This window comes from Phocoena sinus, chromosome 1 (genome assembly GCF_008692025.1).
Source record: "Phocoena sinus isolate mPhoSin1 chromosome 1, mPhoSin1.pri, whole genome shotgun sequence".
Taxonomy (NCBI): domain Eukaryota; kingdom Metazoa; phylum Chordata; class Mammalia; order Artiodactyla; family Phocoenidae; genus Phocoena; species Phocoena sinus.
In genome coordinates, this window is record NC_045763.1 from 134,856,448 (window position 1) to 134,869,934 (window position 13,487).

General features: G+C 38.2%; 1 protein-coding gene across 2 annotated transcripts in view; it reads left to right on the forward strand.

Annotated features, from left to right (window-relative positions):
- RASAL2 (RAS protein activator like 2) overlaps positions 1-13,487 on the forward strand; it is a 396,673-nt gene that overhangs the window by 332,260 nt on the left and 50,926 nt on the right. For both annotated transcript variants that reach the window (XM_032629632.1, XM_032629643.1), the window contains exon 5: positions 4,625-4,734. In XM_032629632.1, the coding sequence (XP_032485523.1) occupies positions 4,625-4,734 (110 nt within the window). The remainder of the gene's footprint in view (positions 1-4,624; positions 4,735-13,487) is intronic.

Genomic DNA, 13,487 nt, shown 5'->3' on the forward strand with positions numbered 1-13,487 from the left:
TTACTATGTGTCTCGGCATGTTTCTCCTTGGGTTTATCCTGTATGGGACTCACTGCGCTTCATGGACTTGGGTGGCTATTTCCTTTCCCATGTTAGGGACATTTTCACCTATAATCTCTTCAGATATTTTCTCTGGTCCTTTCTCTCTTCTCCTTCTGGGACCCCTATAATGTGAATGTTGTTATGTTTAATGTTGTCTCAGAGGTTTCTTAGGCTGTCTTCTTTTCTTATCTGTTCTTCTGCCTCCATTATTCTGCTATTGATTCCTTCTAGTGTAGTTTTCATTTCAGTTATTGTATTGTTCATCTCTGTTTATTTGTTCTTTAATTCTTCTACGTCTTTGTTAAACATTTCTTGCATCTTCTCAGTCTTTGCCTCCATTCTTTTTCTGAAGTCCTGGATCATCTTCACTATCTTTATTCTGAATTCTTTTTCTGGAAAGTTGCCTATCTCCACTTCATTTAGTTGTTTTTCTGGGGTTTTATCTTGTTCCTTTATCTGGTACATAGCCCTCTGCCTTTTCATCTTGTACATAGCCCCTCTGCCTTTTCATCTTGTCTATCTTTCTGTGAATGTGGTTTTTGTTCCACAGGCTGCAGGATTGTCATTCTTCTTGCTTCTGCTGTCTGCCTTCTGGTGGATTAGGCTATCTAAGCGGCTTATGCACATTTCCTGATGGGAGGGACTGGTGGTGGGTAGAGCTGGCTCTTGCTCTGGTGGGCAGAGCTCAGTAAAACTTTAATCCACTTGTCTCCTGATGGTGGGGCTGGGTTCCCTCCCTGTTGGTTGTTTGGCCTGAGGTGACCAACACTGGGACCTACCCGGGCTCTTTGGTGGGGCTAATGGCAGACTGTGGGAGGGCTCACGCCAAGGAGTACTTCCCAGAACTTCTGCTGCCAGTGCCCTTGTCCTCACAGTGAGACACAGCCACCCCCCAACCTCTGCAGGAGACCCTCCAACACCAGCAGGTAGGCCTGGTTCAGTCTCCTACGGCTCCTTCTCCTGGCTCCCGATGCACACACTACTTTGTGTGTGCCCTCCAAGAGTGGAGTCTCTGTTTCCCCCAGTCCTGTTGAAATCCTGCAATCAAATTCCGCTAGCCTTCAAAGTCTGATTCTCTAGGAATTCTTCCTCCCGTTGCCTGACCCCCAGGTTGGGAAGCCTGATGTGCGACTCTGAACCTTCACTCCAGTGGGTGGACTTCTGGTATAAGTGTTCTCTAGTTTGTGAGTCACTGACCCAGCAGTTATGGGATTTGATTTTATTGTTATTGCGCCCCTCCTACCGTCTCACTGTGGCTTCTCCTTTGTCTTTGGATGTGGGGTATCTTTTTTGATCAGTTCCAGTGTCTTCCTGTCAGTGATTGTTCAACAGTTAGCTGTGGTTCCAGTGCTCTCGCAAGAGGGAGTGAGAGCATGTCCTTCTACTCCGCCATCTTGAACCAGTCTCCCTCAAATTACTCTTTTATCATATGCCATTTGTCATCAACGTTTTTGAAAGAAAGAATATATCATGGTATTCTGTGGAAAAACATGAACAACAGGTACTCTGAGTCAAAATATAGTTCAGAAGAATGAAGATGCATTAGGGATACCTTAACTGATTTTGTATATATTCTTTTTGTGTGTACACTGTGATAGATGACAAAACCAGCCAAAGTAAGTCTTTAAAAAACTTACTTAATACAAAATAAAAATTCTAAGTGGTAAGGCATTGTTATAGTTTAATTGGCTGCTTTTTTCTTTGTATACATAAAATAATGGTGTGACTTACAATCACTGGTGTCCTAGATTCAAAGAAATATGATAGTGTTATTTTGTGATTAAATATGCCAGGCATTAAGAGCATGTACCTTCCCAATACATGTTGTGTCATTTATATTTGTATTTATTTCTAATCTTATATTAAACTACAGGCTCTTTGAGGGCAGAGTTTGTGTTTGTTTTATCTTTGTTTCCCTTACAACACCTAGTACGATGCTTTATAACATATACACATAAAATAAATACTTAATAAATAAATGGATTAAAATATGAAGTATTATACAATAAGTGCCACAGGAAGGTAAAGTACTATATGAGTGAACATCTACTAGTAAATTCTCAATTAACTGCTTAACTGTAGTGTGTTAGAACTGTATTTATATATGGTATTTGGTCCGGTGCTTAGGCTGAATCTCAACTTAGGCCAGTGGTTTTTGAACCAACTATAAATGATCCTAATAGAATTCTATAAATTTAGGTCTGGTCTGCTGACTACATTTACAAGGAAATGTGGTGACTCACCTTGATTGAATCATAGAAAGTAGTAAATAAAGCCTTTGTCTTAGAGAACAGATGACAGTGACTTTCCCTAATGATGCTAAGATTATACAGATCAGGCAAGTGCCTGTCTCTAAGAAATATAGTACTTTTTTTTTTTTTTTCCGGTACGCGGGCCTGTCACTGTTGTGGCCTCTCCCGTTGCGGAGCACAGGCTCCAGACACGCAGGCTCAGTGGCCGTGGCTCATGGGCCTAGCCGCTCCGCGGCATGTTGGATCTTCCCGGACCGTGGCACGAACCCGTGTCCCCTGCATTGGCAGGCGGACTCTCAACCACTGCACCACCAGGGAAGCCCAGAAATATAGTACTTTAAAAAATAGGCCTGTTTTTTTTTCCCTCCAATCAATCTCAATACACCTACAATAAAAGACAGCCTGGGGAATAAAGAACAGCTTAAGGAATTATGTCTATGTGATATTTTCTAGTTTTTACCCTTATTCTTTGGGCTATAAGTACAAGAAATAACATAAGCATTTTTCTTCAGTCAGCTAAATAGCTCTACTTCTGATTCAAATAAGTTTGTTTCCATTTTTTCTCTAGCAGTCCTTGTGTGTTTACTTGGCATGGAAAAGCACTGTGGTAGTCCACACTACTGTTCACCAAATATCTCTTTCTAGATACATTATAGGATTGTACATTCTTTCCCTGTTGAAGTTAGGTGTGGTCATGTGACTTTTTTGTCCAATAAAATGAGACCACTAATGACATGAAGCTTTAAGAGCAAGTATAAAATTTACCACACTTCCTTTTTCCTGAGGCAGCAACTAATAGAAGCACAAAGATGGAGCCTCCCTTAGCCTAAGTCCCTGAGTGAGGACAGCATAGTGCCAGGTCCCCGTCATATTTGACCTGCTCTTAGACACATAGTACATTTTGTGCCAGTAAGATTGTGGGGTTATTAGATAAGCATAACCTAGCTTATCATGATTAATATAGTCTTCACCCCAAAACAGTGGGCTTTAATGGTAACTAAAAGAATATAACAGATTTGATGTGCTGGTATTGGCCTAGTCTTTTTTTTTTCTTCCTTATGGAAATATTTATTGTACACAGCTTCTATAAGCTAATATTCATTACAAGGTGATTAGAGTCAATTCCATACATCAGAGTACTTTTCTTTGAATTATAGTCTTTTGTCAAGACATTTTGATATACTTCTATAAGATGTCCTTTCATCTGCCAACAGTAGAACTGCCAGTTCATTCTTGCATTTATTCTTTTATTCAACAAACTTTTTTGAATGCCCATTATTTGCCAGGTGCTAAGACTAAGAAGATGTTCAAGGCACTCTAGATAGTTTGGTGGAAGTGGCAGAAGGTAAGCAGGGCTAAAAACTATAAGGCACTTTGTTCTTCTGAAGTCTGGGTGCTTCACTGGTTTCATACATGATACATACCTGTTTCATTTTAAAATAGTTAAACTACATTTAAAATTTAACTTCACAAGTACCATATCCAAGGTGACATAGATCAGATTTTGCCACTGCTGAGACCACCAACATATTACCTTAGAAGTTAGAAGTTTCTTTACCATAGCTAGTATAGAAACTGTTTAAGAAATAAGAAATTAAGTGCCATCTAAAAGTTTAATTCTTGGGCTTCCCTGGTGGCGCAGTGGTTGAGAGTCCGCCTGCCGATGCAGGGGACTCGGATTCGTGCCCCAGTCTGGGAGGATCCCACATGCCGCGGATCGGCTGAGCCCGTGAGCCATGGCCGCTGAGCCTGCGCGTCCGGAGCCTTTGCTCCACAGCGGGAGAGGCCACAGCAGTGAGAGGCCTGCGTACCGCAAAAAAAAACAAACAAAAAAAAAGTTTAATTCTTGACATATATACACCATCAAATGTAAAATAGATAGCTAGTGGGAAGCAGCTGCATAGCACAGGGAAAGCAGCTTGGTGCTTTGTGACTACCTAGAGGGGTGGGATAGGGAGGGTGGGAGGGAGACGCAAGAGGGAAGGGATATGGGGATATATGTATTCATATAGCTGATTCACTTTGTTATACAGCAGAAACTAACACAACACTGTAAGGCAATTATACTTCAATAAAGATGTTTAAAAATTAATAAATTTTTTAAAAGTTTAATTCTCCCAATTATCATAGAAGAAAAAAATTTTTATCACATTATCAGGTAGTTTCCAGCAGCTGTATTTTACAAATTAAAAAATTAAAAGCTGAATTCTGTTTCTGGTCTTCATTATAAGAATCTGAGTATCTTTTGCAAAGGCAGTGCAGATGAGTTAGGAGATAGCAAGGTTCCCTTTTGATTCTTCTTCCCATCGCTTTCTGCCTTTTCGTTCTAGGGGTTCTTCAGCAAGCGCCTGAAAGGCTCCATCAAGAGGACCAAAAGCCAATCAAAGCTTGACCGAAACACGAGCTTTCGGCTTCCCTCCCTTCGCAATACAGATGACAGGTAGGAGTTCACTTGCTTAAAACAAAGAAAGAAATTTTACAGTGCATTTTGATAAGGCATTTTGGTCTTCATTAACTTTGCATCAATGATAGTTGGAAAGATCCGATACAAAATTTACTTTTTTGTCTTGCTCATATTGAGGCAAGGTACAAAATATTGGCTTAAATATCCAACCAGTTTAAAAATCTTACAATATTGGAGAGTGTGTGGATACCTAAGAACTAATTTAAGAATCTGTTGTGCTGTTTCTGTCGAATCAAGTTCTAGTGGTCAGAGGTGTATCTTTCTTTTGTAGGATGACCATAAGGGATGATGATGGCTATAGCTAACATTTTTTGAGCACTGTACTAAGTGCTTTATATGCATTTTCTTGTTTAATCTTAATAATAACCCTGTAAGAGAAATATTAATATTATCACCATTTTATAGATGACAAGTCTGAGGAACAGAGAAGTTAAGTAATCTTGCCCAAGGTTATACTGCTTAGTAAATAGCAAAAATGATATTTAAACTTGGGCAATTTGGCTCTAAGAGTCCGTGGTCTTCACTGCTGCATTGTTCATTGTGTATAGTATATGGACTCAGTCTCATTAATTTGCAGTCACATCTAGAAGATATGTATGAAAAGGAAGCCTGGACTTCAATAATTAGGACTACCAGCTTAAGCAAACCTCAAATGCATGGCTTGCTAAGGATAACAACCCTCTAAAATGATTGAATGTATGCTAGGACACATTTGTAATACTTCACGTCTCTACAATGTTCAAAATTTAGGAAATGGTACTTGTTGTGTCTTGACACATCACCACCATCACCAGTATTTATTGAGTGCTTACTCTGTGCCAAGTATTTTTAATGTAGTATCTTATGTAATACAGCCCTAGATACTATTATTATCCTCATTTTACAGATAAGGAACTAAGGCAAAAGAGATTGAGAAACTTGCCCATGGTCACACAGCTAAGAGTAGAGCTTTGATTTAAACTCATGTCTGCCTTTCATAATTATACTCTTATTTATACTTGGGTGTATTTTTTTTTTTTTTTACTTTTGGTAATAAGTCCATTATTTCCAGTTATCTGCATAACAAACAGAAATATAGATTATAATCTCTATAATGGCAGATTATAGATTTGCCAGGCAGAGAATTACTCTCGTTTTATATGTGAAGTAAATTGTCTCCCATACTGAGTTGATAAGAGGCTACTGCTTTATCAGCTCTTCTTATCCCTGAACCACGTTAGAGGTGTTCTGTGAAATTTGCAAGTATGTTCAATTTGCGGTGTAATTGTATTGTTAAATATGTCTTTTATACCTTTTTGTTTTAAGGTAATCATTAAAAAAAGATCTTTTATTCTCATATTTTCCCTTAGATTTTACTCTATAGCACAGGGAACTATATATATATAACTGAATCACTTTGTTGTACAGCAGAAATTAACACACTATAAATCAACTGTACATCTATTTTTTTAAATTCTTTTATCATTCACACAACCAGTTACATTTTATCAGTATGATGGATGAATAGTAATAATAAACACATATACAGTATGTACTATGTGCCATACACTGTTCTAAGCACTTTACATAAATGAAGTCATTTAATCAACACAACAACCCTAGTTACAGTCATGACCTCATTTTGAAGATGAGAAAACTGAAACAGAGAAATTAGTCATTTGCACAAGTTCACACAGAAGATGGCAGTACTGTGGTTCCAATCCAAGAATTCTAGCTCTTGAGTCTACATTTTTTAATTTATGCTATATTGCCTCTCACAAAAAAGGCAGGTGGGGGGCATTTCTTTGTTTTAATTTGTAGTTACCTAATGCCTACTGAGTTGAACATCTTTTCACAAGTTTTCTTCTTCTATGACTTGATTATTCATCCCTTTGCCATTTTCTATTGAGCTATTTGTCCTTTTTCTTATGCTTTGAAGTAGTGCTTATTATTACTAAGGATTGTAAGCCACTATTATGCACGTTGTTAAAATTTTCTTCCAGTCTGTTTCTTGTGTTTTTAAATCATGTCTCTGAATTATATAGAAGTTTTAGATTTTCATTTGGTCCAACATGTCGGTCTTTTTCTTTGTTGGCTTACCTGGCCAAATTTGACCAGAACACTGAACTCAAGAAGCCAGGGATCTCTTTCTCATTAAATTTCTCATTATGATGCTGTTCAAATCACTATATCTTACTTCTTCAGGAGGAGGAAATATTCTGCCTGGGGTATTAGGAGGATAATGAAGTAGTGATCATGATATTTTGAATTCTTCAGGCTTTTTGATAACAACAAACCTTATCTGCACTCATTACATTTTAAAAAGATAAAATTATCCTCACAAGGTCTGAGTTACTGCTTTCAGATGGCAGAAAAACAGTTGTAAATGAGTTGATTTCACATAAAGAAGGTTTACTACATATGATAAGTAAGCTTTTCTGTGCAAAAGAACATAGGGTATTTTAACATGCAGACCTAATTGATCAAAAAGACCCTCCAGGTTTGTCTAGCCCAGTGATCTGCAAGTCGTAGACTCTGCTCTAAGGCCCTGACGGAATTTGGTACCAATGTTGCTTTGGGGATCAATTTATGATAATGCTTAAACTCAGAATTTCCTTTGTGAAGTTGTGGGGCATTGGCATAAGGAGTAAAACTTTGCCAAATAATTTTAAGAACCAAATTTCTTGATACACAGTAACATATCTAATTGTGACAGTTATGTACAGACTAGAAAGCCATTTGCTACCAGGGAATATAGAGTACTAAAGACATAGCCCCAACCTCAAGGTGTCCAGTAGAAGAAGTAAATAGGAAGAAATGGTATAGGGGAGGGGAGATTACTTCTTGTTAGGTGGACCAAGAAAGACCTTAGAGGGCAGTGGCCTGTGAGTTGAACCTTTAAAAAGCAGGTATAATTTGAACTGAGAAACAGACACATGGAAAGAGCATTCCTCAGAATGGAAATAATGAGCAAAAGAAGAAAACAGAAAACTACGGCACTTGAAAAGAAATACTGAATAGTTCATGGTATATAAAGGAGTGAGGTAGGAAATGATTGGAAAGGTAAAGTTCCAATTTTTACATTGATAGGTAAAAAACTTTGTGTGTTTTTGTCTTACAAATAACTCAGTATAAGAAACAGAAATATGAACTCCATCTTTGATGAAACTAGAATAAATCTGAATGATAGATTACTTAAAATTAGAGGAAGATCAGGGCGTCCCTGGTGGCGCAGTGGTTGAGAGTCCGCCTGCCGATGCAGGGGACACGGGTTCATGCCCCGGTCCGGGAAGATCCCACATGCTGCGGAGTGGCTAGGCCCGTGAGCCATGGCTGCTGAGCCTGCGCATCCAGAGCCTGTGCTCTGCAACAGGAGAGGCCACAACAGTGAGAGGCCCGCGCACCGCAAAAAAAAAAAAAAAAAATTAGAGGAAGATCAGACGTAGTTGCCTGCAGAAGGAAATTCTGAAAAAAAGTCTATCGCTTAATGATTCAGATCAGTTGCTAATTAACAGATACTCAAAACAGTAATGGCTTAAACAAAGTAAAGTTATATTTTCCTCACCTATAAGAAGTCTGAGGGTGGGCAGTCTAGGACTAAGGGTTCAGGGCTCTTTGTGGGCTTTTTCCTCTGCCATTCTCAAGATCTTCAAGGATCTCTTTATGAACACAAGTTAGCTACTGGAGCTCCAGCCATAGCACCCATGTTTCAGGTACCAGAAAAGAGGGGCCCATAAAAGGACACCTGTCTTCCAACCAAGTTATCTCCCTTTAGAGCAATTTCCCTGAAACCTCACCCAGTGGCTTCTCATTGTCACTTTTATCTGCAAGAGAGACTGGGAAATGTTACACATGGGTACGTTGTTGCCCCCAATAATACAAGAGTCTGTTATTAAGGAAGGAGGAAAAGATGGGCATTAGGAAGACAGCTAGCATCTCTAACAGAAGAAAGAGATTGATTTACCCACTCACCCCCAGAACTCTGGAAAGATTCAGCTCCCACCCAGCTCTAGCAGGCCAGCAGCCAGGCTTACATTCATCACACAGCAAATTTGAGAAACTGAACCAGATAAAAAGACCTACAGATACCAACATTTATGTTCCCACGTTACAATGTCAGCTGGTAATTCTACTCCTAAGTATATCCAAGAGAAGTGAAAAACGTATGTCCCCACAAAAATTTGTAACATGAATGTTCGTAAACATTGTTTATAGTAGCCCCAAAGTGGTGATGACCCAAATGTCCATCAATTGATGAATGGATATACAAAACATGATATATCTATGCAACGCTATATTATTCAGTCATAAAAAGGAATGAAGTACTGATATATGCTACAACATGGACAGACCTTGAAAACTTTATACAAAGTGGAAGAAGCCAATCACAACACACCATATAATGTACAATTCCATTTATGTGAAATGTCCAGAATAGGCAAATCTATGGAGACAGTAGATTAATGGTTGCCAGAGGCTGGGGATATAGGGCAGGAGAAAGTGATGAATGACTGGTAATGGACATGAAGTTTCTTTTTGGAGTGATGAAATGTTTTAAGCTTAGACTGTGGTGATAATTGCATAGCTCTGAATATACTGAAAATGGTACACTTTAAATGGGTAGATTTTATGGTATGTTAATTATATCTCAGTAAAGATGTTAATTTTTTTTTAAAAAACAACAGCTGGCCAGGAAGTACTCTGCAGTGAAACTCACTAATCTGTAAGCTCTATTCCAGCACACAAAGCTTCCATTGAGTTTTTTAGTGCTTTAATCTTAAATATAAACAGATGGCCAAGAATCTCCAGATATTTGAGGAAATTCTTCAACATGAAAGGCAGAGAGAAAAACAAATAAATAGGAGAGAGAAAAAAGAACCCGGAAGAAACAGAGACAATGCATAGAGCCAAAAACAACTTCAAAGCATAATAAATATTTTCAAAAGATAAGATAGTACATCTATGAAACAATAAGGTGCTATAAGTAAAGGAACCTCAAAGAAACAAGAAAGAGAGCTTGGAAATTGAAATATAAAAGCTAAATTCAAGTCAATCTCCCAGAAAGTAGAACAGAAAATGAGAAAATCAATCCAGAAGGTTCTAGTAAAAGAAAAGTTTTATTAGAAAACTTTGGAGAGGAAATTGTCAAAGAAATAATACAAGAAACTTTCCCAAAACAAGAAAATATAAATATCCAGATTGGAAAGGCCACCAAATTCCCAATACAGTGAATGAAAAATGACAAAAGACTTTCCAACACACACACACACACACACACACACACACACACACACACACACACACACCAATTCACATCATCATGAAAGAACACAACACCAAGGCTTTAAAAAAAAAATCTTAAAAGCTTCTAGAAAGAAAAAATAGGTTGCATACAAAGGAGGTATGAAAGGATTGCATTGGAATTCTCAATAGAGTATTGAAAATCAAAAGTCAGTGGAGCAGTGTTTTCAAAATTCTGAGTGGAGGTTATTTTCAACACAGTATTCCATGCACAGGACAGTCCTTGAATGTCAGATGAGGAGTTTGGATTTTATTGTATAAGCAATGGGGGGTCTTTAAACATTTTTGAGCACGGAAGTGACCTAATCAGAATTGTGCCAATTATAGATTAATCCAACAATGGAATTTCAAATGACTTGGTTTACAGAGACTAAGTTTGGGAGACTGATTAGAAAAAAAAAAAAAAGCTATTGTAGGAGATAAGAAAGACTCTAAAGAGGGTAGTTGGCAATGGGAATGAAGAGTCAGAGACAAGATAGGAGAAACATTTTAGAGGCAAAATCAATAGGATGTCACAAAATCATCATTGTTCCAAAGCCATCTAATCAGATAAAAGCCAGTAAAGTGATTTCCTAGAATCAATATTGGCAGCATTTTCACATTAAAGCCATGTCATGTGGAAGGGTGTTGGGACAGGAGAAGACTCTGCCTTATTTCTGCCTTATATTGAAATGCACTTTGAAAAGTTTGAAAAACTAGGAAATGCTGAAAAACCGTGGTTATACAGGATTGTCAGGCATTCCAGGATTTCGAATGCCTGTCAGGTTGCCAACCTTACTCTGGAAGTGCTACTTAAATTTACCAAGTCTTGAGGTAAAGATAAGCACATGGAATAGAATTTTCTCAACTCCTTCAAACGTCCTTCAAGTAAAAACCTTTGCAGTAATGTCTTCGATTCTGAGGCTCACTGACAAAGCATGGTTTTAAAGTAGTCCGCTTATTCTTTGTCAGGAGGATACCTAAGAATAAGTGTAGTGTTCATTTGTAGGGTGTATATACTCAGCTTCTTGAGTTTCTCCTAATTAGAACTAATTTTTTAACTTTTTTTTTAATTTGTATACTCACAAGAAGTTGTAGAGTCTTGCAAAGCACTTCCCCCAATAGTGATATCTTATAACTGTAGTGTAATATCAAAACCAGGTAATTAACATTGGTACAATACTGTTAACTAGACTACAGATTTTATGTTTCACCAATTTTTATGTGCACTCATTTGTGTGTGTTTATAATTCTATGCAATTTAATCCTATGTATAGATTTGTGTAACCACCACCACGATCAAGATACAGAATTATTCCATTACCAGAAAAGAACTCCCTCTGCTACTCTTTACAGTCATACCCACCTCCCCACACCCATCCCTGTCCCCTAGCAACCACTTTTTGTTTTCTACCTCTATGGTTTTGTTATTTCAAGAATGTTATATAAATGGAATCATGTAGTGTGTAGCCATTTAAGATTGGCTTTTTCTTTCACTAAATAAAATGCCCTTGAAATCCCTCCAAATTGTTGCATCTGTCAATAGTGTGTTTCTTGTTATTGCTGAGTAGTATTCCATTTTATGGATGTATCAAAATTTGTTAACCAATCACCTACTGGAGAACACTGGTTTCTGATTTTTAGCTGTTAGGAATAAAGCTGCTGTGAACAGTTGTGTACACATAAGTTTTCACTTCTCTGCAGTAAATACGCAAGCGTGCAATTGCTGGGTTGTATGATAAGTACTTGTTTAGGTTTAGAGGAAACTGCCAAACTATTTTCCAGAGTACCTGTTCAATTTTACATTCCCACCAGCAATCTTTATGGGTTTTGTGTGTGTGTGTGTGTGTGTGTCCCAAGACATTTTCACCTCTGTTTTCTTTTAGAAGTTTTATGATTTTTAGCTTTTATATTTAGGTCTATGATCCATGTAGCTAATCCATGGTTACTTTAAATCAAAGGTCTTGACTCTGAGCCTATTGGTGTTCACTTTGAGATAGTAATCAAAACTTCATACTTAGCCCAGCCAAGCCAATTGCAGACAGTCTGCTTTTGGAGAAGGGAGTATTATAAACTACTTACTTCTCTCTTCGCATCTACTCTTTGCATCCAGCTTAACTACCCGTGGTTTTAGGTGCCCTCCAGATTTGGGGCAAGGGGAGAGACAGAAAGGAGGGGAAAGGTAATGAGAAAAGTTTTAGTACTATCTTAGCGTTCCATAATGCTCTCTGAGTCTGGCAGATGTTTAAAGCTGACTCTTCTGTCTTGAGGTACTTTGAAGAATTCTTCAGAAATGTCTCATCTTTGAGGAACTCTCATCTATGGTTTTTTTGAGTTTCATGGGTACATTTCTATTCTAGGTGTTCACTTGCAACTCCTTCCACAGTTTCTAGGAAGGAACTTTTGCTGTTCTAGTCTTCACCCTTCCAGTCCTCTGGTCTACAGGAAATATTCACACATCCTTTGCCCTGACAAACCTCTAGGAGTGCAGCCTAATCCAAAAGTATCAACTTGGGCTGTGCTACCAACAGTTAGTCATTTCTCATCCTCTAGATTTCCCAGATAAAATCAAACCCCACCTTGTAGGCATTCCCTACCAATATCCCTTGTGTATGTTTGGGGGAGGGGGGGATGGGAGGGATGAGCCTCACAGCTTTCTCCAAAAATTATCTCTCACAAAATCCTTTCCCTTCTCCATACTGTCACCACTTTTTATAGTCCTGCTCTGACTGAAAGGTTCAAGGTAATGGAATAGGTTCCAAAACATTTCCTTTGTAGATTCTACAGTTTGGTACTTCACTGCGGCATGCACCTGTTTTACCTTAGACTCTCAATTTGAAACTTCAATTTTAATATCTCATCACATATGTATATAATACTTTTACTAATCTACAGTCTTGAGCATAACATACAAAATGGAACATGGCTCTGTCCATTCCCTAACTCTCAGCATTATCTCCTACCACTCCTACCAGAAGTCCATCATTTACTTACTAAACTGTTTCATATTTCTCTACTTTTAATCTTCCTGCCCTCTCTATCCCAAATACCATATCCTATTCCTACACCGTGTCCTTTGACATGCAACAGTACCCAAGTCAGGAGTCATATGCTCCCTGACTTCTTTTCCTTGTTCTTCCTGTGCATCATTCTAGACTAAGCATCTACCCCATATACCCTACCCACCCATGGCCAACTGTATACACCTTATTATAGGACTGACTGCTTTCTATTGAATTTATCTTTTCATGTTTCTGCTTACTGCAGCAGATGGGAAGCTCCGCAAGTGTACAGTCTTTGTATCCCCACCCCCTACCACCTATTAAGGAACTTAATTTCTTGGCCTGAAACAAAAGGGAAGAATCCAAACAAATTCCAGATAATAGAGAAGAATCTCCTTCACTATGGTGTACTTGGATAGAATGACAACTTCTCAGAAATTATTGGATTCCAGGCCATTAATTAATCAA